Raw genomic sequence first — 23327 nt, 5'->3', positions numbered from 1 at the left:
GTTGAAGTTGGACGACAAAAGAAAAGAGGAAAATATTTTAAAGGAAAGTTGTGTACGTCAATCCATTAAATTTACATGTGCTATTTAGGCAAGAAAATATGGACGGAGAATTAAAAAGCGACAATTACTCACAAGATAATGGGAGAGAGAATTGTGGGCTGATTAAATGAAATGATGAGTTTTAAAAATGGAAAGTCTTAAAAATGCAAGAACAACAAAAGGCATGTGTTTATATGTATACATTGTATGAATGAGAAAAAAGTTATACTATATAACAACATGTTATTGTTTGTATGTCCCAAGAATAAAAGAGCACACGCACTTGACTCAAAATATACAAGAAAATGGATTCAATCCCTGCTTTTAAAATTGTTTTATTTCTCATCTTCCCTTTTATCACTGCTGATGCTTCAACCATCTTACCACATAAAATCTTTAATGTGGATAATTATGGAGCAAGAGCTGATGGAAGTACAGATGGCAGTCAGGTTAGTTTAAATCAAGATTCAAGAATGGTGAACACTAATCCCAAGTGATTCATTCAGCACACTCGCAGTCCAAAGAAATTTATCTTCAAGTACTTGTTTATTTGGCCAGTCATTTTATCTTTCCCCATCTGGGAAAAAAAAATTTTGTCCCTTCAAATTCTGTTAAACGAAAAAGTTGTCACATCATTTGATATGTTTGATGCAGAATTTTTTACTCTGTCTATTTATTTGTTCTGGATACTTTTGCCAAGGCATTTCTGAGAGCTTGGAATGATGCATGCCAATGGAGAGGAAGAAGCAAAGTTTTGATTCCATTGGGGAACTACATGTTGAATTCTGTCACATTTGCAGGGCCATGCAATGGTGAAATGATATTTGTGATTAAAGGGACCCTAAGGGCACCTACTAATCCTGCATTATTTTTCACTAATACTTGGATTGGATTTCGTTATGTGGATAATTTGACTCTGGAGGGTGGTGGATATTTAGATGGTCAAGGTGCTGCTGCTTGGCCTCATAATGATTGTAGCAAAAATATTGGATGTTTGCCCCTTCCTATTGTAAGTTTTAATTCCTATAAGCTGCTTTTTTTCAAGTTCTTTGCCCTCTAGGGGAAAGGAAGGATTCATTCAATCATTTATTGTACTTTTCTTTCACTGTCTTTATAAAATTCTTTGAGATGTTTGGATGGATTATCCAATATACTTTATTTTTTCCTGAATAACGAGACCAACCAACAGTCAGTTACTAATCAAGATTTTCTTCTTTTGAGGCTCATTACAGCCTATTCTTTTTCTGCAACTCGGGCTGATATCATTGTTCTTGCCCCTGCTGTGCTCTCAGAGCTTGAGGTTGGACTTTATTACAAATTCCAGGATACAGAAGCTAAGGTCGATTAATAGCAAAAACGCCCATATCAACCTTTTTGCATGCAACAACATAAACATCAGTCATGTCAGGCTGTCTGCTCCAGGGAACAGTCCCAATACAGATGGAATCCATATTGGTTTCTCAAACAACATCAAGATATCAAGTGTCAACATTGGAACCGGTGATGATTGTATATCCATGGTTTCAGGCAGCCAAAACATTGTCATTTCTGACGTCTTCTGTGGTCCTGGCCATGGAATCAGCATTGGAAGCCTCGGAAGAGCCTTTGCAAAAGAATATGTGATGCACATTAATGTTGTCAATACAACTTTCAGGAACACTCAAAATGGTGTAAGGATCAAAACTTGGTCACCTTCTTCACCTAGTTTGGCTTCAGATATTAATTTTCAGGACATTATCATGGATAATGTTAACAACCCTATCATCATTGATCAAGACTACTGCCCCTTTTGCTCCCCAACGGTATGGTTTTTTTTTCCCCCCTTGATTTGTGTTTTCAAATAATCCCCTTCATTTTGGGATAGAACAAATTAATTGTCACATCTCTTAATAATCTTCGTTGTTTTTAGGGTGGTGAATCCATCTCACAAGTTCAGATCAGAGATGTAACATTCAGGAACATTTCGGGCACATCTAGTTCAAAAGTTGCTATATACTTGCAATGCAGTAGAGTGGTGCCATGTCATAAAGTGAAGCTTGTGGATATAGACTTAGCTTACAGAGAAGCAGGAGGACCTGCAATTGCATCTTGTTCTAACGTTTATGGTGCTTCGTATGGCAAACAGGTGCCTTCTGGTTGCCTATAGTCTCAAGTCACATATTTCTCAGACTAGGACACATTCCTAACATAGAATAGATTTGATGGACATGAGTGTCCATCCAGTTAAAAATTTGACAATGTTCTGCTGTACTCCAGACAATTCAAAAACCTATGGGCGGCTCTGCATGAAGAAAGATACTTTAATTTCTCCAATTATTTCAAAGGGATTTACATATATGTAGCTGAAATTGTGCTGCAAAGCTAAGGATATGAAAATTATTTTAGGTTGCCTAATCTAGGCTTAGGTCATAATAAGATAATTTTTTCCACCGGAGAATAGAGCTTTAGCATTGGAAGAAACCTCTTCTGGTGAAGTAGATTTTCTGACCTGCGCATGGGACTCTGCATCCTGCTGAAACATACGGACTATCTCTTGGAGCTCTAATCTTCGAACCTCAACCTGCTCTTCAAATTCTGGTTTTTGCAATCCAAGATAGATCAAGCCAATGGCGATGAGCACAGCTCCAAGCAGGACGAGGGCACCAGAAAATAAGGCAAATGCAAATGGTGATTTTTCTGCTCCAGGAATTCCATCCACATTTATTCCAAAGAGTCCAGTGATAATAGAAAGAATAAGGCCACAGCCACCAAAAACCCCTAGATTATGCTGCACGCGGAGGCTCTTATCCTGAAACAACGTTTGCGGAATATTAAGAAAGACATCCACTATAGATACGCCTCATAGCACAGAGGAAACGTTTTTCTCACAAAACAGGGGTCCAATCTACCTTTCTCAAAAGATTCTCAGGACAAGGGGGAAGAAAAGGAAAGGAAGAAAGGAATGATATCATCAAGGGAAGAGAAATCTGAATGAGAACAAAATATCCCCTTCATACATAAGGAATAGACCTACATATAATTAATGACAGGAATTGATAACAACCTCTTTGTGTTGCAAATAGCAGAGTATATAGGACAATCCAGAAAATACTGAACAACAGAACTTTTATTTGGGGAATAATTGAATATTGAGACAGTTGGACACAGGGATATATAAACAGAAATGTAGTAGCAGATAAATAGTTCAATTCTCCTTTCCGGTAGGGACATTTTTGAACTAGTTAAACTCAACTCATACACCAAATCAAAATTGAAATTCTAATTCAGATATTTATACTTATAATATCTCTGACATCTAAAAAACTTGGTTTAAGTTCTTGCGTCTCAGCTCGCAAATGGTAATGAGGAACCATTAATTTGAGAGAATGCTTTTAGGCAAACAGAGGTAGTATGAATGACAAACTATGTAAGCATCTCATTTCATCTACCCTCATAACATCAGTCCTCTTTTTCATGAGAAAAATCTAAATAATTGGTTTTTAATGAAGCATAAGGCACCTGTAACCATGCTCTTACTGTGCTCTGCATGACATCTTGTATCGTAAACAATCGACCGCGAACTGCTTCTTGCTCCTGAACCATGTCCCTAGTACTCTTTCTTATACCTTGAAGCAGACTCCTTACAGTGTTACCCCTCAAATGCTGGAGAAGCTCAAAGACAATCTCCTCTCTTGCATGTAAGGACCATTTCACTCTTATAACCTGTACAAGAAACATCAAGAAAAGTACTTTTTGAAATTTGAGACAGAAGCAGAGCTAAAGAATATAATATAGCCTCTTCTAACTTCTACCACTCCTCCCCTGAGCAGCAAAACTATTTGAACGGTAAGGTACCTGGGTTGAGAGTCTTCTGATCTCTTGATTCAAAATTATGCTGAACAGGTGCATATCCTCATGAGTTCTCCTATTCAAGAACCAAACCATCACATTCCCTTGTAATGAAGTTCTTTGTATCATTAAATTTGAAATCCTTCACTATATTGTAGCACACAAGAAAGAACCTATTCATGAACTTCAATTCAACTTCATCAGCTGCTCCAAATATGTATTTCCGAAATAACCTGATCAAAAGTGAGAAAAGATGTCAGAAGGTGAAGAAATTCTTAAACAGTCTACAGTTCATACATTAAATCACTAATTATCAAGTTCAAACATGAAGACACTGCATCGAGTATTAGTACACAATAATCCTGATCGTGCAAACTGATTTCAAAGAATGGCTACTCATGAACTTATCAGGTTCAAGTCAAGTTCAGGTTTAAGTCCAGAACGAAAAATGCTTATGTACATAACAAGATATTTCACCTGTCATCCCAGCGAGCAAGGCGACAAGCTAGGAGTGCTATGACCTCATGAATTGTTCGTGGCACATTACAACCTCCAGCAGCAAGCAATTCCTGATCAGACTACGTTTTCAGATACTAGATACAAAACATATCTAAGACTGAATTTAACAAGGCAAAAACACCCACCAGTAACTAGAAGAAAATAAAGAAGCAAATAACAATGCTATTTTCCAGAACCTGGACTGACCTGCACTTCAGCGATACCTAACACATTGATGCTTGATGAAGACCCTTTTACATGCAATGAAGTCAACAAGAAGTTTTGCGCTTGCCACAATCGCATAACAACAGGGATATCATCTTCTTCAGCAAGTGGATCGCCCACTGACTGTCCTAAGAGCTCAAACAGCAGTCCACCAGCAACTCTAACTGGAACCTTGTATTAAAAATTTTGCAGGATGTGGAAAAAAGCTTGAATCAGATCATATTGCCAGTTGCCCACTAAAGAGAAGGAACAATACTAGCACAAAACAAATTTCACACAAATGGGGAGTTCATACAAAGTTAACAAGATTGTCACAAACACAATAACTAGGTAAATAATACAAATAATTATGTCAGAAAAATATAATGAGATACACTTTACAACATGCATGTAAAGACAAAGTAAATAACCAAATTATACAGTGATCCGGGGCATAAGCCTAATTGAGATCCCTTGACACTCTTGTTTGCTTTGTTATCTACTTGTAATGTGTACTTGCCGCCTAAGGTAAGAGCAAAATCAAAGTCAAACTGACCACAATATTCTCAACATTTTGTACCTAAAAATTCAACTAAAAGTGAAAAATTACAAATTGAACAACATTTAGCAATATCCAATATACGGCTATACATCTCACTCTGATGTACTCTTCTTTATTCTTTGCATCAAACTCCAGTATTAGAAGTGATACTGTCACTAAGAGTCGAAAAGAGAAAACAAAAAACCCAAGAAAGATAACTGCAAGATTAAAAAAAAATGAAGCGCGAGTGATTTTAAGGCCAGGTTGGCACTGACGCTGGAGTTAAAGTAGTGAAGAATAGGTGGACATTTTTGAAAAAAACAAAGAGATAAAAATATGAGACTAAACCTAAGATATGAAGCTTAGATGAAAGACCAATACCAAGACAAGTGCAAGTACTGCAGAAACATAAGATCCTTAATTGTTGCTTGCACTACCAGAGAATAAGATCATTTCTCTGCATCCTCATGTATCCAACTGCAGAAACATAATATCCTTAATTGTTGAATATAGAGTCACAAAAAGTAGTACCTCATAAAGCAGGTGTTTCATGCGTTCACTTATAAGCTTGCTTTCATCCCGTAAGCCAATACTGATAGCAGGATGCAACCACTGAGCATTGCTCAACCATGCATCGATAAATGGATGACCTGCATCTACATGACACCACCAGGTTGGCCCCACAGGGTGTTCCCAATAGGGAGCTGCAACATCTGCAACCGTGACTCCTTCTTCCTCATCAGTGAACTCATTAGGTTGAGAGGCCCAATCAACATCAACTTGGACTGTCTGAAGCAGCTCTGAAATTCTGGCCCAGCCAATTGGTATCCAGTAATTACCAGTAAATCTTTCTCGTGGATGCAAGTGACCTGAGTGATAATTCTGATTATGGTTCTGCCCGTCAAAAGAATCACTATCAGATTCTACAAAAGGTGCAGCTTGTTGGGCACTCTTATCAATCTCTTCCATCAAGTTCTTTGCTAATGCAAAATTAGGTGGATGCTTTGTTGCTCGAACAGAATTTTGTTGTAAAAAGCGCCTTGTACCAGCTGCCTTCCTACAACTTCGAACAAACTCAAAAGCACAAATGAGTCCATCAGTCCATAACTTGCCACCCAGCATCACATCTCTTGATAAATGCTGTTTCTGAATCTCTTGCTTCTTCATGTCATTGTTCTTTGGAGCTGAATTGTCATTAGCTACACCATCCATTGTTCTCTTTCAAATTTTCAGCTCTGCCTAGAAATAAGAAGCCAGCAACTTTACTAGAGTAACCTTCAGCATTAGATAGACATGAGTTTTAAATCTGCAGAAGAGAATGAGAAAAGCAGACACAGAATTGAGTCATTAACTCATGAAGAGCTTCATTTTACCAAATTTATTACCACTTCCTGAAAGGAGGACAAACAAGACAATACACAGGCAACTAGCTTCATTAAACGTATGAACTGATGCTACTTATTAGTTTGTTCAAATGATGCTTTTTTATCCATTTAGATTCTTTCTGCGTAAAAGATGGAATTAAATTGGTAGAACCGTATTCAAGTCAGAGGAAAACAGATACACAGAACAGAAAAATAACTGCACTGACCAACCAAAAGAAAGATTATGCATTGTTAATGCAAAAACTTCCTCATCAAACTGACTAAAAGAAAAAGGAAAAGCTAAAAGCTAATAAATTATGAGAAATTGATTAATCTCCAGTCAAGATACCACCTTTTCCAATATAGCATGAAAAAGATGGTATAATTTATTTGGAGTACAACCAAAAATAACAAAGAAATCAACTATTTTCAGAACTCAACTTCAGAATGGTCGAATATGTATGTGTGTGTGTGCGTTTTATACAAGGGATTGCTTTAAAAATCAAAAATTTGAACTGAAAATAATCAAAAGCTGTACAGAATTAGCACAGTAATCCAGGACATTGCTCATATGGAACAGAAGATTCAGGACAAACAAAAGGAGACAACAAAAGTGGACCTTTAAAGCATGCAGCCAATACAGACACCGCGAATAATTACTTAAATTATGATAAATTACCCAAAATCAAGAATTCAATCCACATATTCAAGAAAAGCAACATTTGGGACTAAAATGATGAGAGTCATATTTTATGGTTCATACTTGAGGCACAAAAATGATTACATAATAACACAAACTGGTATGAAAAAAAGTACAAAAATGGGATTTTTTCTAGCAAATTTAAGAAGGGGCAGATAAACCCAAAACACGCTACCAGAAATTAAGTGAAGTTTTGTTGTCCAGATGAAGCTCTGGCAGCTCATAGTAGACCTCCAAGAAGGGAAAAATAGCTTCATAAAAATGGGCTTTTTATTTCCAGTTTCTTTTGAATCAAAATAGTATGTTCGAAAGGTCCGATTGCATTCACAAATTGCACCGAAAGAGTTTTTTTTCTGTGGGTTTTGTAACAAGTGTGCAAGTAATAAGGAGAGTCCGGGGAAAAGATTGAAATATAACTACTAAGATAGCGGCTAGTTGAATTTGCAGAGGAATCGTGTGTTTGTATGCACGAGGACGAGGATGATGACAAGTGAAGTACTAGGAAAATCCATTTCTTTCCCGCCTTGGCCTCAACTGCCGCTTCACAGCAATGGTTATGAGTTATGTGGGTGCCTGCAAAATTGTCGTAGTGAATGGTGATTCAGTTTCTCGAGTTAACTGAATTTGAATCAGAAGCTTTTGTGCACAAGATCAGGAAATCTGTTTAGCTTTTAATGAGGGGATAATTTCAGAAACCTCCCCTGAGGTTTCTACAATTTTAATCAGCTCCCCCCGAGATTTCAATAATTACATATATTTCCCTTGGTCCAATCAAATGACTAAAATGTCCCCCACTTAATAGTTAATTCATAAAGGGACATTTAAAGCCGAAAAATATATCTTATTATTATATTTGCCAAAGAACAATCTCCATTAATTTTTTAATTTTCATCTCTTCTTCCACCTTCTATTTTTCTTTCATACGCTTCTCTCTTTTTCTCCCACAACCGCTTCCCCCTTTTGCCAAATGTCGCACTCCATTATTATCAACCATATCACTATCAATTTTTTACCATCTCCAAAATTTATCTGTATTTTTTTGTTTTCTTGCCTCTTTCTTACTATAAAAATTTTAGATCCTTTCTTTTTTTTTTTCAATAGTTTTACTGTTTACAAATGTTTGCCAGTTAAAGTTGCCAAATTAACAAGGTGCAGGCTATGGATTTTATTGTCAAACTCGAGGAAGATGAGAAAAGTGGCAGTGATATAGGAAAAAAATGAAATTGAGAGTTGGAAAATAAAGAAATGACTATTATGTTTGTTAAGCAAAAAAGTCTAGCAATTAAAAAACTCAATGATTCTCTCTTTTATTTACCTATTGATTATGATTTTACTATAAAGGTAGAATTTTGTCTCTATTTCTAAGAGTGCTAGATCAATGATGAATTATGTTCTTAGGGACATGGGGAATTTTTTGGTTTAGTATTGGTAATAGTGGTAGTGAGTTGCATAGGCAACAATTAGTAAGTAATGGATTTTGAGATGAGTTGGAATCACTGGACTTTGTTTGCTTTAGTGAATATGCCACGTACAAGAATACAAAAGATTAAAATATTGTTTTGTTTTGTCTTGTTCTCTGAAAAAAAGGTATTTTTAGGATATTTGTGAAAAATTATAGGTTATTGGGTCTATATTGTTACATAAACCTTAAAGGGAGGGAGATAGGTGTAATTTTTGAAACTTGAAGGGAGAATTGTTGGAAGCCTCAAGGGAGGTTTATGAAATTATCCCCTTAATGAGAGTAATTGTTTTTCAAAGTGACAAATTTATTCTTTTCAGTGTAGAGTATTTTTGTCATTTCAAGGGAAAATTGCACTCGTACTAACATACCATGGAAATTGAAATATTATTTGCCTGTCATTTTAGAAGAAAATTGGCAAATTGCTATTGTACTGACGCACCAACTATGGCAATATTTTTTGCGTTATTATGAAATTTGGTTATGCAGCAGAATGGTGAAATGTGATGGAATGGAAACTAAAGTGGCATCGCGATCTAGAAACTGCAAAATAGATGTAGTCAAGAAAATGCTAAAGCAAAAAGAGTAAATTGCCTGCCAACTTTGGGTTTGAAGTCACATTCTTGAATAAAGATGTACAGGCAGTGGAAGAGACTTGGGTTTGAATTCCACAAGCTTAATTTTGTTCCTCTGTTCTTCGATCCAGTTGATCTTCAAGATCAAACTTCAGGCAATTTGGAATACGAAAATCCATCCACTATGTCTCATAAGTGGTAAGCTTTTCTAGTATGAATTCATAATAAAAAAGTGAAAGGATTACATATTGCTGAAAAGGAAAAAGTTACATTCAAGTAGTACATATTTAATGCCTTTTTTTTTTTCTGGAGAAACTTCTTAGCTTGGTTTCAATCTAGGACTTTGATAGAGTGCGACCTGGTGCCCACGAATAAAATTCAGTAGGCAAAGTACCGTTAGTAAGCAAATTCTGTGGCAGTCCATAGATATCTGAACAATCAACATGGTGGCGCTGCCTACTGTTATGGTACTGCTGGCTCTGAACTGCAGCAGCAGGAACCACTTCTTCATCATCTAGTGGCAAGCGATCAAAAGTAGCATTCATGAAAGTTGCAGCCATGATCACCACAGGGCCTGATGCAATCAGTGCACCAACCACTCCCCCTCCCACAACCTGCCCTTGAGGCCCTGCGAGATAGATTGTAAGGCCAGCCACCCCTTGTGGTGCTGGTGGAGGCAGAACTGATCCAAGCAATGATAGAATCTCAAACCTGCCATGCAGTGTGACAATTGCACCTGATGAAGTTGGTTGGCGTAACGTGACATTGGTTACACAACCTGTTGCATTGAGTACAGAAATGCCCCGTTGCTTCCTCCTTGCAAAGCTTAACAAGCTCTCACTTACATCACAGCCAGAGTTCACTTCCATTGCGTGTGCCCGGAGTGCATTTGCACTGTCCCTTGTGATGATAATGGGGGGTTTAGGCTTGTTCTTGGATCCAGCCGGCCTTCCACGAGGTCTTCGGTTTGCTTCTCCATCACCTGTTGAGGATAGTGATTTTACTGCTTTTGGCCGTGTTGGAGTCACAAGCAATCCCCTTGCCTCCACTCCTGGCCTGTGGTTACTGCCTCCATCTAGTTCTGGACTGCGTTCCATGTTGCCATTAGATGCAACAACAGAAGGGGTAATGCCTGCACCGCCTGCCATCACTTCACAGCTTACCTTGTTTAGGACAGATTGGTGGAATGGCTGCCTGCATTTACAGTGTGGGTTTAAGTAGGGGACTTTTCCAGATAAATCAATAATAGAAACCAAAGGAATGATTAGTGATTAGGAGATAGTTAAGTAGCATCAATAATAAGATTAATATTCTTATACTGTAATTTTCTCCTCTGCCTACTTTCCAACAAATTTTTCTCTCATGTCAATTGCCTTCCACAACAAATATGCGCTCAACTCCCTTAATCTATTCCAGTACTTGAGCTACCATGTCATTTGCAAGCCTTTAAAAAGACACAGTTTAACATTCAAGTATTGCCTGCAATGCAGCCAGAATAAATACAAAATGAAACTATACATACAGACAACTAATTTCGTTCTTTCTGTTATTGAGCACTAGAACTCCTAAGCATCGAGGAAAGGAGCGCAGGCTATCCATTTTTCTGGATCTTTAAAATTTTCTAAATCTTTCTCCAATTGAATTAAATGGAGAGAAACTTTAAATTGCAGCTGATTTATCGAAGAAAACGCTTCCTTTCAGTTGGACTACCGAAGAAATTAGAATTGAAAACCTGTCCTCTGACATGATGAAAAATTAATTAGCATTTGGTCAGGACCCTGAAAAATCTCAGAGCCCCTCATAAAGTTTTAAAGCCTTAAACCAATAGTAAGGTGCTGTTGTCGAATAAAGAGACTTGACTTATTGCAAAATAATCAAGAAAATTTTGCGTATTAGTATATGTTTGATCAGGCCTACAGACTTGTGCAGCAATTAGTTCATTAAAGAGTACATCTCATTGACTCATGAACTTCCCCATCCACCTAATTCATTTTCATTATGCCATATTCTGATGGAAAATTGGTTATTATATCCTCCGGATGGTGCAATTAATCTTTGTTCTATCGCAATCATATTAATATGAGAGAAAACTATATACTATATTTATCTGGTTTAGATTCAGTTGTTAACATGGTTTGAAGACTCGGCCGAGATCGAGACGACTCGGTCGAGTCGTCACCGTCTCGGCCTAGTCCGAGACGAGACCACGACGAAACGATACCAAGATACATGACTCGCCGAGACGTCACCGTGAAGGGTTGAAACGGCCGAGTCTCACCGAATCACTCCGAGTCATCCCGAATCAACTCGAATTTTTATTATTTTTACTAATTTTTTAATTATTTTTGTTTATCATATTTTTTTACAATTTTTAGAATGTTAAATATTTCAAAAATTCGCATCTCGCCGAGACCGCGACCGATATGCCGAGACCGATGTGAAACGGTCGCGGCCGCGACCGCGACTTTGAACCATGCTTGTTAAGCACATTTGTTTTTGAAAATGCTTTTGCATGTTTTTAAATGGAACAAAAGCAGGCAAATAATTACAGTCTGTGTTTGTAAATTCTTTTGCATGTTTGTATTTTCTCTTAATAGGAACTACTCAATTCAAACAATAGCAGGACAGCTATCGACTAAACGACCCACCCTTCATTTTCTCCTCTTGTTGTAACGGATTGTCTCCCCCTTCATTTTCTCGTACAGGAAAATTGCCATCCTTTGCCATTCAATAGAAGTCCAACGCACATAGAGAATCAGAATAGGAAAAATAGGACAGGTCTGCATGGTAGCATCCTATAACAAAATAATTCTTCGGTGGGGGAGAACTCAAAAGAAGGAAGAAGCAAGGGGTTCCAACTTCCAAGCAAAGGGCGCAAATACGAAAAGGAGGCACCATGAGAGCTAGTCCTTCAATCATTCGTTTCATATCCATTTTTTCAGCATTGCTTATTCCCACATTTGCTGAAAAGAAGGTAAACATATTGTTGCATGCCTACCTTGAATTAGCATGTTATGATTTTGTTGTATATTGACAAACAAAATAAATGCTAATCTGGATAATGTGTCTGTTTATGTCGACTAGTCTTATGTAGTGTACCTGGGATCTCATTCACGTGATCCAGAAATAGAAGTCTCAGCTGTTGAATATGAGAGAGTAAGAAATTCCCATTTTACGCTCCTCGGATCATTCTTAGGGAGGTAAGTAGTTGATGTCTGTGTTTCTGAAGAAATCCAAATCCTATGCATTTTATCCATGTTCAGAGTTGATGTCTAACGTACACTTCATGCTTTGATTTCTACCAACAGTGAGGAAAAGGCCCAAGAATCGATTTTCTACTCTTATACAAGACATATCAACGGCTTTGCTGCAGTACTTGATGAGGCAGAAGTTGATCAGATATCTAGTAAGCAATTTGGAATGCTTCTTCTTGAGTTATTTTTGGGCTGCTTTTCTTTGCATTGTTGATTAATATTTTCATCTTAACTCAGAACATCCGGATGTCATATCTGTGTTCTTGAACCGACCAAAGAAATTACACACGACCAGGTCATGGGAGTTTATGGGGCTAGAGCACGATGGCCAAATCCAGCCATCATGGACCGAGGCAAGATTTGGTGAAGACGCCATTATTGCCAACCTTGACACTGGTGAGTTTGCTGCTTAGGTCCCTACAATAACATCTACTTTTATGTATGTATCTATGGCGAATTGGCTGCGGTAAAAATGCATGGAAGCCAAGGATGATTTAGATATTGATAGAGTCAATTACCCAGAATAATGCATTAGTCTACTTACTTCCTTTAGCCCCATTTTCTTTTGGCAATTGCTAGCTTTTCTGTCCTTCTCCATCCTTAAAATTTGCTTTGTGAGATTGAATCAGGTGTCTGGCCAGAATCGAAAAGCTTCAGCGATGAAGGGTTTGGGCCAATTCCACCCAGGTGGAAAGGAACTTGTCAAAATGGTCAAGACCCAACCTTCAAATGCAACAGGTAACGTTTCTTTATGTGTTCATTTCATCTATTACAGTTTTCACAAGATTCTTTTTTTCTATACGCATATGCAGATGTTTTTCATATATATGAAGTAGCCTGACAAATTTGGCTAACAAGTTATACGAAGCTTAGGAGAGCGAGATTTTCCTCTATCCTTGACAGATTTGGTTTGCTTCAAAAGTTCTTAAATTTTCAACAAAACTTTTCATACAAGATTATTAGAACAAAATTTTCGATGTCTGATTTTAGGCGTATAGAGATCTCCGCATGAGATTTTAAGAACCAATGACTTTTGCAGTTATAATAAAATGAATTGCATCTCTGCTTTCAGCTATATATGACAGCCAGAATGCGGGTCTTGAAGGTCTCAACCTGCTTGAACAAAAGATAATTAAACTTCTGAACATTTTAAAGAAACTCATCCGTATATTCACTAACATGGTTGTCAATTATGCACACAAAAAGGAAACTCATTGGAGCAAGATTCTTCAACAAAGGATATTTTGCTGCTGTTGGAGGTACCGTAAGTTCAAGTATTTTTGACTCACCGAGGGACACTGAAGGCCATGGATCCCATACATTATCAACAGCCGGTGGTAATTTTGTACCTGGAGCAAGTTTATTTGGATTAGGAAATGGAACAGCAAAAGGTGGATCACCAAAAGCACGAGTCGTAGCTTACAAGGTTTGCGGGCCAATGACATTCGAGGGCTCATGCTACGACGCAGATATTTTGGCGGGCTTTGATATGGCTATCTCCGATGGTGTTGATGTGATTTCAGTATCACTTGGAGGACGACCTCAACCCTATGAAGAAGATAGTATTGCAATTGGCTCATTTCATGCTGTTAAGCATGGCATTGTAGTGGTCTGCTCAGCGGGTAACGCGGGACCTGATCTTGCTACTGTTTCCAATGTTGCACCCTGGCTGATAACAGTTGGGGCAAGCACCATGGATCGAAAGCTTGCTACTTTTCTAAATCTCGGCAACAACATAAGCCTCGTTGTCAGTATTTTATCTCTTCACTCCTCTTTTCTAATTTCAGCAGTCTAGTTTGTTTGCATATTTAAGTTACAAGATTCATTTCTTGATTAGATGTTTCTTCCCTACAGGGAACGAGCTATTCAGATAAAAGATTGCCAAACAACACCTTCTTTCCCATTGTTACTGCTGCATCTGTTAAAGCTACTAATGCATCAGATTCTAATGCGTAAGGATGAAATGCACTGACTTTTGAATTAATTAGACCCCTAAGGTGATTTCATACCCTTAGAGGCAGAAATCATCCCATACTTATTATTTCCTTCTTCTTGCAGCACCTTTTGTATGGCAGGATGCCTGGATCCCATTAAAGCAAAGGGCAAGATCGTGGTCTGCCTGAGGGGGGAAAATGGTATAGTGGAGAAGGGAATAAATGCTGCTTCGGCTGGTGCTGTAGGAATGGTTCTTGCCAATGATGTATCTGATGGAAACGAGATATCTAGTGATGCTCATGTGCTTCCTGCTGTACAAATTCGTTACACTGACGGAGCTGCTGTTTTTGCGTATATCAATTCTACAGTGTAAGAAGAGATAAAACAACAATATCATAGCATGCAATAGATCTTATTCCATGATAATCATGAGCATCCACAGCTAACAACTAACCAGCAAAATGACTCATGGCCCTGCCAGTGCTCATGGGTGACATTTTCTTCATTAAAACAACTCATTCACAGAGCACGCATTCTCCTCTCCCTTTTTGTTTCTGAATATTCAATGCTTTAGCAGGAATCCTACGGCTTATATTTCACCTCCATCGACTCTACTGGGCATAAAGCCAGCTCCAGTCATGGCACCATTTTCATCAAGGGGACCTAACACTGTGACACCAGAGATTTTCAAGGTTATTATATCAAAGCTAGGTTGCTTTTTTTTTTTGTTTATCTGGTATACTACTTTTTTTGGCTCCCTGATATCGCTATCCTATATGACCTATTTCAGCCCGATATCACTGCGCCAGGAGTCGATGTGATAGCTGCTTACTCTGAAGCACAGGGGCCAACAGGTGAAAGTTTTGATAAACGCCGAACCCCCTACTTCGTTGAGTCAGGCACTTCAATGTCCTGCCCTCATGTTTCTGGCATTGCCGGCCTTCTCAAGACCCTCCATCCCGACTGGAGCCCTGCAGCAATCAGATCTGCAATCATGACCAGTGGTAAGTCCTCACAATCTTTGATTTCATAAACATTTTACACTAGATAATCAATGACACCAACTCTGAAATGTTTATCCAATCATTTCATGCATGCCATATATAATAATCGGCAATTTGACACATGGACTCGATTCTATTCTGCAGCAAGAACTAGGGATAATGCTGTAGAGCGAATTACAGATGATGGTCATATAAAAGCAACACCATTTGCCTACGGAGCAGGACATGTTCATCCATCCCAGGCTATGGATCCTGGACTGATTTATGATCTAACAAACCAAGATTACCTGACCTTTTTATGTTCACTAGGCTATAATGAAACCAACATTTTGTTGTTTACAGATGAAACTTTTACGTGCCCCAAGCCAATTAGTCTCGTCAACTTGAATTACCCCTCAATAGCAGTTCCAAAACTGAAGGGTTCAATCACAGTGACTAGAACTGTAAAAAATGTTGGCTCCTCCCCTGCTACCTACACTGCCCGCGTTGTCAACCCTCCAGGGTTATCTGTGGATGTACAACCAAAAACACTTGCTTTTGCAACGATTGGTGATCAGAAAAGCTTCAATGTCACAATTACAGCTACAAAAGCTGGTGCAAATAGAGATTATGTGTTTGGAATGTTGACATGGTCAGATGGGAAGCACTATGTGAGAAGTCAAATTGCTGTTAAGGCATCAGACTAACCAGATGGGAAGCACTATGATCAAATTGCTGTTCTCCATGATTGACTTGTAATATCTTGATATAAAAATTGTCTGTAAATTGTAAGATGTGAAGAAATTGCAGTTCCCAGTTAAGTTGCGTTTTCTTACTAGTATCCTCACTTACAGTTCAAATCAGGAAAAACTTGTCGATTTCTCTCCACAATGAAACGAAGATCACTAATAATAAAAGTTAGGGCAAATTACATTTTAGCCCCCTGTGGTTTTCGAAAAAACCACATAACCCCCCCATCGTTCAAAAAGCTATACATAAACCCCCTGTGGTTTGGGTTGAACTGGCAAATAGACGGAAAGCACCCACCGTAACGATTCGTGGGCAAAACGCGCCTGTTCTTCTGGTAGCAGTAGGAAACATACCCATATTACCCCTGACTAATTTGACGTACCCAATAAAGCCTAGATGGGTGCTCCTCATCTCTTTCCATCTTCCGAAATACTTTGTTGCTGACTTTGCACTGAAAGTTGGTGAAGGAACCCAAGATAGAGAACGAAAGAAAAATAAGAAGAAATGCCGTGAAGGTAGAAGCTGAACAAACCTGCAATTTTCGTTCAACTGGTGAGGCAGTGATGATAAGGTTTTAGAAATGACTATTTTATAAATGACTGTTAAGGTTTTATAAATGACTGTTTTAGTTCTTGGATTGCACCTTACCTCCAAAATTTGGGAATTTACCCAAATTTTCCATTTTCTAATATTCCTACAAATATGCAAAATTATGCATATCCCTCAAATCTACCCAATATTAATGTTTTGTTAAACTCTAAATAACAAAAATATGAAATATATTATTTAAATATATTTTAGTTACACACAAGTTGGACGGGTAACTAGTGTGTCAGAGAGTTGCCATAATCTCCTTAAACCCGCATGCGGGTTTAAAGAGTATTCGGATATTCTCATATGCACCTATGCAAATCGAACCAACCGGATATCTTATCCGTATCCCATTTTTTAAAATAAAAATCTTATAAATTTGAAAAATAAAATCAAATTTAGATGTATTAGGGTTTTAAAAATATTATATAAGTGATAAAAATTTTATAAATTGTAAAAATAAAATCAAATTTAAATAATTAAATGTTATATTTGCATAAGAAATAATACAATAATCATAATAATGATAATACAATAATATTGGTGTAATAAAACTGCCATTAATTTAAGGCTCCGTTTGGATTAGCTGTTTTTGGGGTTGTTTTTCAAAAACAGCACTGTAGCATTTCGTTTTTGAAATACAAGTCCGTTTGGATTAGTTGTTTTTTAGGTTGTTTTTCAAAAACTATATGAAAAACTTTTACTGTAGATGTTTTTTGGATTATTTTTAGAGGTATTTTTAAAACATATTTTTGGGTATTTTTATAATTTTATTTTTACATACATTTATGCATTTATAATACATTTATAAATATTTATAAATAAATATATTTATATATTCGCTAAAAAATATATAAATGTATTATAAATGTATTATATTATATATAATACATAATATAAATATATTTATAAATGTATAAGTGTATATTATTATAAATGTATAAATTATAAATGAATATTATATAAATGTATAAATTATAAATTATAAATTATATATTTTTATATAAATATACATTTATGGATTTATAATACATTAATAAATATTTATAAATAAATATATTTATATAAAAATATAAAAATATATTATAAATTTATTATATTATATATAATACATAATATAAATATATTTATAAATGTATAAGTGTATATTATTGTAAATTTATAAATTATAAATGAATATTACATAAATGTATAAATGTATAAATTATATATTTTTATATAAATATACATTTATAAATATTTATAAATAAATATATTTATGTATTTATATAAAAATATATAAATGTATTATATTACATATAATACATATTATAAATATATTTATAAATGTAAAAGTGTATATTATTATAAATGTATAAATTACAAATGAATATTATATAAATGTATAAATTATAATTTTATTAATATATATTAATATTATGTATAAATGTATTAATATAATTAATATAAATGTACAAATGTATTAATATTATGTATAAATGTAAAATTAATATTATGTATATTAATATAAATGTATTATAAATGTATTATATTATGTATAATACATAATATAAATGTATATTATAAATATACATTAATATATATATATGTATAAATGTACATTTATATAAATGTAAAATATATATTATATTATATATAATTTATATAATATATAATATTCATATAAATATATTATAAATATGTAAAAATATTTTTTAAGTAAAATAAAATATTTATAATATGTAAAAATAAATATATAAATATTTAATATATATATAATATACATTAATATTAATTATAAATATTATAATATTATAAATATGGTGTTTATATAATATTTCAATTTGTAATATTTATTGTATATTTCATTATATAAATATTCATATAATATATAATATATAAATATATAATATATAATTTTCAATTTGTATAATATACATAATATTGTATATATATAATATAATATATTATACATAATATACATTATTACATTATTACATATTATGTATATTATATATTATACCTAACATTATTAGACATTATTATACACAATAATGTACATAATAATATTATACATTAATAATGTATATATTATAATATAATGTACATAATATATTATGTATAAATATTTACACATTTATGTATACAATATTACATATTATGTATATTATATTATGTATATTATAATATATTATGTATAATATTAATGTATATAAATATTTATATAATATATAATATATATAATTTTCAATTTGTATATTTCAAAATATATTAATATAATATATATATAATATACATAATTGAAATATACATATGTAGTTGTTTTTGATATAATGTTTGGATATGGTGTTTTTGGAGTTGTTTTAGAAATACATATTTACTGTAGCATTTGAGATGTGAAAAACAGTTTTTCAAAAACAGCTCCAAAAACAAGGATCCAAACACACCCTAAATATTTACTTATAATGCCCAAAGAGCCTAATTACCAATTTTTTCTTCTCGCGCTCAAATATAACATTAACCCGCATGCGAGCTAACCTTGAAATAGAAAAAACACAGAATCCCGCTTGCGGGTTTCAACGTTATTATGCAGGCGGGATTTTCTTTACTCCCGAATGCAATTTTCTTTACCCTAATCTTAATGCATAAATTCAATTCTAGTCGATAAAATATTCTATGCTTAAATATGATAATACAGATTGTCCCAAAGCAGCAAAATTTTAAATTAATCAACGCTTAAGCAAAATAATCACTGATTTATTAACTTTCCAATGCCTGATAGTTTCTGTTCAAAAACCATGCAAGTGCATCTTATATGCTAAAATGATGTCAAAAAACTTACCAGATGCAACAACAGCTTTCGTGATGCTCTTTCACAGCTACTTTTTGGTCTTCAATGGTAGATCTTTGTGGGTTAAATTTCTCTCCTTCATTCGGTGGTCATGTTTTTCTCTCCTTTTCTCACGACAAAGACAGAACAAGGAAGAATCTGACTCATCTGCTTCCTTTTTGTATTTATATTAGGGTAATTTGGACATTTTGCCCACGAATCGTTACGGTGGGTGCTTTCCGTCTATTTGCCAGTTCAACCCAAACCACAGGGGGTTTATGTATAGCTTTTTGAACGATGGGGGGGTTATGTGGTTTTTGCGAAAACCACAAGGGGCTAAAATGTAATTTGCCCTAAAAGTTACAATATTGTTAGCTCATTGACAGTGGAAGCTAACCACTAAAACCACCATGCTAAGCCACAGAATCTGCGTAGCAAGTGAATGTGGGTATATCTCATACTATCTACTATTACTGTTTACCGTCCAAAAATCACAAACTTAGAGGTCAATTTGAAGAGTCATGACAAGGTTTACTGGCAACGCATGGGGACAATGGAAAAAGAAATTCAGAATAATGTTGGTACCAGAAAAAAAAAAAAAAAAGCAGGCCTTTGCACAAAGTTCAGTCATTACTGAAAAGATTCTTAGGATGAAAAGTCAGTCACTTGAAGAGTAAAGGAGAGGAACTCAAACATTCAACGTTGCCAACAAACCTAAAGTGAATGAGCAAAGACCAACTTAAGTTTGGAAAGCAAATCACAGAACAATTCAGGAGGATGTGCAATAGGACATGTGGAAGGAATTTGCAACGGTTCAGGATCTTGCATAATATCATCCTCTCGTTAAATTCAAGCTCTAAACTGACACTAGGTACCTTTTCTCAAATACAAGAGGAGACTTGACTAATTGTAAATCTTGCAGAACAACTCTTGAATTGTAACTTTGATCAACCTCACAAACTTGTTCTGCAATTAGTCCATCAAAGAGTATATTTCATTGACTCGGGTATGCAACATTCCACCAGCTACAAATTCATGAACTTCCCCATCCACTTCAATTGAACTACAACCTGGTCGTTTCTCTATTTGCTTCTCCTTCATTAAAATCCTCTCATGTATTGCTTCCTCAAAATAGCCTGAGGCTGCATAGGCATTGAGCATTGATAGATAAGCACAGCTGTCATCTGGATCCAACTGAATCAAATTCATACCTGCCCATTTAGCCATCTCAATATTTCCATGGCTCTGAGCAGCTGATAGTAGAGACCCCCATATGATAGCATCAGGGCTCATTGGCATACTTCTGATGAGCTCTTCTGCTTCTCCAAGGTGTCCTGCTCGGCCTAGTGCATCAACCAGGCAACCATAATGCTGAATCAATGGTTCCATCTCATACTTGTCCTTCATTAATCTGAAATAGTTTCTTGCTTCATTGACTAAACCAAAGTGATTGCAGGCAGTTAAAACACTAAGAAAACTAACAGAATCTGGTGCAAGGCCTGAGGATTCGAGCCTCGAGAATACCTGAATTGCTTCAGTTTCAAATCCATTGATTCCTAAGCCAAAAATCATCGAGTTCCAACATGATAATCCTTTTCCTGGAGCAGTCTCGAATACCTGACGTGCCATTTCAATGTCCCCACACTTGTGGTACATGTTAATAAGTGCTGTTATCACGATAGCATTCTTCTTGATACTAGTTTTCTTCATCATATACTCATGTATCCACTTTCCTTGGTCTAATGCCCCTAAAAATGCCGATGCATTCAATAAACTCACCAATGTATACTCACTTGGTTCAATACTTTGCTCTTGCATTTTACCAAAAAGATCCAGTGCCTCCATCCATTTCCCATTCTTCACGAAACCACTTATCATACTATTCCAAGAAACGTCATTTCTGAAAGGCATTTTATTGAACAACCTCCATGAATCGTCGAGTTCCCCATATTTAGCTAGCCCCGAAATCATTGAATTCCAGGCCACAACATCCACAATCTCATCCTCATCAAACAGTTTTCTAGCTTCATTCAAACACCCACAATTGGCATACATGTTTAACATTGTGTTTCGTATAAAGGGATCAAATACTAGCCCTAGTTTCACAATCCTTCCATGAAGTTGAGCTCCCTCAGCAGCTAATCCAAGTTGAGTATATGCCTTGAAAACTGAAGGATAAGTAAGCCTCTCAGGTTGAACGAGCGAACTTTCCAACATTTGTACAAAAAGAGAGAGTGAAGTTTCCGGGGATGAGCTTTGTGAGAAGCCTCTGATTATTGTGTTCCAAGTGAAAAGATTTGGATTGTCCATTTGACTGAAGACTAAATAAGCATAATTCACATCACCGGCAGGAGATGTGGCACAAAAGGCTAAGACTCTGCTAGCTGCAATCTTATCCTGGATCAGGCCTGTTTTGATGAGTTGGGCATGAATCAGTTTTAAGTCTTTCATGGTGGTGCATTTGGTTTCTAGCATGGAAAGGTACGGATTGTCTGAGATAAACTTTGATATAGAGGCTGATTGTGGAAGATATGAGCAAGAACATTTTAACATTTGAGTTGGTTCTTCTATCCGTTGATCACTTCTAAAGAAAAAATGAATTTGTGATATCAAATTTCGGCCATGAACAGGAGGTTCTTGCAAATTCTACTGAAAGTCCACCCAGAGAAACAGATAAGATGTCTCACTTACTCCTGGCCTCAAATGCTACATCACTCAATCCTACACATTTTGTATTTTGTCACAACAAGCTAAGAAATACAAGGTTTCAAAATCGGCTTTTAGATTTTTCTTTATTTTATACGGTTATCTTTGGACCAATAATTGCTATCGCTTTTACTGTTGATTATTAAAATGGAAGAAATGCAATCAAGTTTCTAAGGGATGGTCAGTCCACTAATAACACATAAATCCATTCAATTTGAAAAAAAGAAAAGAAAAGAAAGCTAAATCAATTAACATAAGCTCAATTTCCATTTAAAAATATTCAATTAATTAGCTAAAGACAGACTCTAGTATTATTTTACTTCAGAAGATTCGTAAGCCATTATCAATTGTAATCTTTGGTGGTCTTTATCAAACACATCCTGGAATTTAAGATCAAGCCAATGGAACAACCAAGAAGTCACTTTACTTGCAGCTAACTAAAGATGGCCAAAAAAATAACTACTATATGATTCCCGCAGAAATTTCAAGAACCAATTGGTCAAAAGTACACAGTTTAGCTAGGATTTGTGAAGATATCCACTTTAAAGTTTAAACATATATAGTTTACTTTCTACAGGACCCCTCTTAACAACAATATGCCACTTTTGGGCATAGATTTAGCCGCAACTCCTGTGAAACTGATTGCTAAACACAAGGGATAATTTCAGAAACCTCCCCTGAGGTTTCTGACAATTTCATTCGCCTCTCCTGAAGTTTGTAAAATTACACAAACCTCCCTTACGGTTATGATTTTGATAACATAGTTAATCCAATTAGAAAAAGTAACATTAAAAAAGTACTTTAAGGAGAGAGATGAAACTTTTATTTCATGAATACCCCTTATGCATGTATATAAGTAATATTAGTAAAAGAATAAAAATAATTAAAAGTCGGAAACAATTAACACACAGATTTAACCGCTCAAAAAAGTTCATATTTAATAAATTAGATAACATAAACAAGTAACAAAACTACACTAATGATTACAAGATGCAGCAAAACAGACTAGTCACCTCTTTCAATATGATGTTTACTATGACTCTTGTGATTTTGAATAAAAAAAATTTCGAATTTTGTCTTTCTTTTCCTTC

At 35.4% G+C, this 23327-nt stretch overlaps 5 protein-coding genes across 9 annotated transcripts; 2 read left to right on the top strand and 3 right to left on the bottom strand.

Annotated features, from left to right (window-relative positions):
- The first annotated feature begins 450 nt into the window (after window positions 1-450).
- On the top strand, window positions 451-2209 carry LOC113771870 (exopolygalacturonase-like). The gene is made up of 4 exons (XM_027316419.1): window positions 451-488; window positions 694-1048; window positions 1332-1841; window positions 1949-2209. Exons 1-4 carry the CDS (start codon window positions 451-453, stop codon window positions 2183-2185), a joined length of 1140 nt encoding a protein of 379 aa, XP_027172220.1. The 3' UTR covers window positions 2186-2209.
- Window positions 2200-7797, bottom strand: LOC113769866. Of its 5 annotated transcripts, none has more exons than XM_027314175.1 (8): window positions 7674-7797; window positions 5642-6416; window positions 4573-4761; window positions 4345-4436; window positions 4041-4100; window positions 3874-3943; window positions 3538-3741; window positions 2200-2827 (listed from the first exon to the last, which is right to left on the bottom strand). In XM_027314175.1, exons 2-8 carry the CDS (start codon window positions 6320-6322, stop codon window positions 2441-2443), a joined length of 1683 nt encoding a protein of 560 aa, XP_027169976.1. In that variant the 5' UTR covers window positions 6323-6416; window positions 7674-7797; the 3' UTR covers window positions 2200-2440. The 5 variants fall into 5 exon arrangements, with proteins under 5 accessions (XP_027169976.1, XP_027169975.1, XP_027169974.1 ...); XM_027314174.1 differs by lacking the exon at window positions 7674-7797 and adding an exon at window positions 7592-7655; XM_027314173.1 differs by lacking the exon at window positions 7674-7797 and adding an exon at window positions 7350-7649.
- Window positions 7798-9543: 1746 nt separating this feature from the next.
- On the bottom strand, window positions 9544-10356 carry LOC113771869 (AT-hook motif nuclear-localized protein 16). The gene has a single exon (XM_027316418.1). The coding sequence runs from the start codon at window positions 10354-10356 to the stop codon at window positions 9544-9546; it is 813 nt and encodes a 270-aa protein (XP_027172219.1).
- Window positions 10357-12104: 1748 nt separating this feature from the next.
- Window positions 12105-16291, top strand: LOC113771868 (subtilisin-like protease SBT5.3). The gene is made up of 11 exons (XM_027316417.1): window positions 12105-12182; window positions 12293-12408; window positions 12517-12614; window positions 12700-12858; window positions 13092-13200; window positions 13669-14209; window positions 14317-14414; window positions 14521-14766; window positions 14975-15089; window positions 15188-15401; window positions 15546-16291. The coding sequence occupies exons 1-11, from the start codon at window positions 12105-12107 to the stop codon at window positions 16085-16087; spliced, it is 2316 nt and encodes a 771-aa protein (XP_027172218.1). The 3' UTR covers window positions 16088-16291.
- LOC113770245 (pentatricopeptide repeat-containing protein At2g42920, chloroplastic) lies at window positions 15300-22230 on the bottom strand. Its single transcript, XM_027314653.1, has 2 exons — window positions 20406-22230; window positions 15300-15383 (listed from the first exon to the last, which is right to left on the bottom strand). The coding sequence occupies exon 1, from the start codon at window positions 22081-22083 to the stop codon at window positions 20503-20505; it is 1581 nt and encodes a 526-aa protein (XP_027170454.1). The 5' UTR covers window positions 22084-22230; the 3' UTR covers window positions 15300-15383; window positions 20406-20502.
- Window positions 22231-23327: the final 1097 nt, after the last annotated feature.

The sequence above is a fragment of the Coffea eugenioides genome, chromosome 5 (genome assembly GCF_003713205.1).
Source record: "Coffea eugenioides isolate CCC68of chromosome 5, Ceug_1.0, whole genome shotgun sequence".
NCBI classification, from domain to species: Eukaryota; Viridiplantae; Streptophyta; class Magnoliopsida; order Gentianales; family Rubiaceae; genus Coffea; species Coffea eugenioides.
This window is presented reverse-complemented; position numbering and strand designations above follow the sequence as displayed.

Excerpts from the sequence above, each read along its gene's own strand:
- LOC113770245 (XM_027314653.1), bottom strand. The coding sequence starts at position 22,083 with ATGTTAAAATGTTCTTGCTCATATCTTCCACAATCAGCCTCTATATCA.
- LOC113769866 (XM_027314175.1), bottom strand. The coding sequence starts at position 6,322 with ATGGATGGTGTAGCTAATGACAATTCAGCTCCAAAGAACAATGACATG. Across the intron at positions 4,437-4,572 it reads TAGGTATCGCTGAAGTGCAG|GAATTGCTTGCTGCTGGAGG; the intron begins GTCAGTCCAGGT and ends TAGTCTGATCAG. Across the intron at positions 4,101-4,344 it reads CTTGCTCGCTGGGATGACAG|GTTATTTCGGAAATACATAT; the intron begins GTGAAATATCTT and ends ACTTTTGATCAG.
- LOC113771870 (XM_027316419.1), top strand. The coding sequence starts at position 451 with ATGGAGCAAGAGCTGATGGAAGTACAGATGGCAGTCAG. Across the intron at positions 489-693 it reads GAAGTACAGATGGCAGTCAG|AATTTTTTACTCTGTCTATT; the intron begins GTTAGTTTAAAT and ends TGTTTGATGCAG. Across the intron at positions 1,049-1,331 it reads GATGTTTGCCCCTTCCTATT|AGCTTGAGGTTGGACTTTAT; the intron begins GTAAGTTTTAAT and ends CTGTGCTCTCAG.
- LOC113771869 (XM_027316418.1), bottom strand. The coding sequence starts at position 10,356 with ATGGCAGGCGGTGCAGGCATTACCCCTTCTGTTGTTGCATCTAATGGC.
- LOC113771868 (XM_027316417.1), top strand. The coding sequence starts at position 12,105 with ATGAGAGCTAGTCCTTCAATCATTCGTTTCATATCCATTTTTTCAGCA. Across the intron at positions 14,210-14,316 it reads GCAACAACATAAGCCTCGTT|GGAACGAGCTATTCAGATAA; the intron begins GTCAGTATTTTA and ends TCTTCCCTACAG. Across the intron at positions 14,415-14,520 it reads AATGCATCAGATTCTAATGC|CACCTTTTGTATGGCAGGAT; the intron begins GTAAGGATGAAA and ends TTCTTCTTGCAG.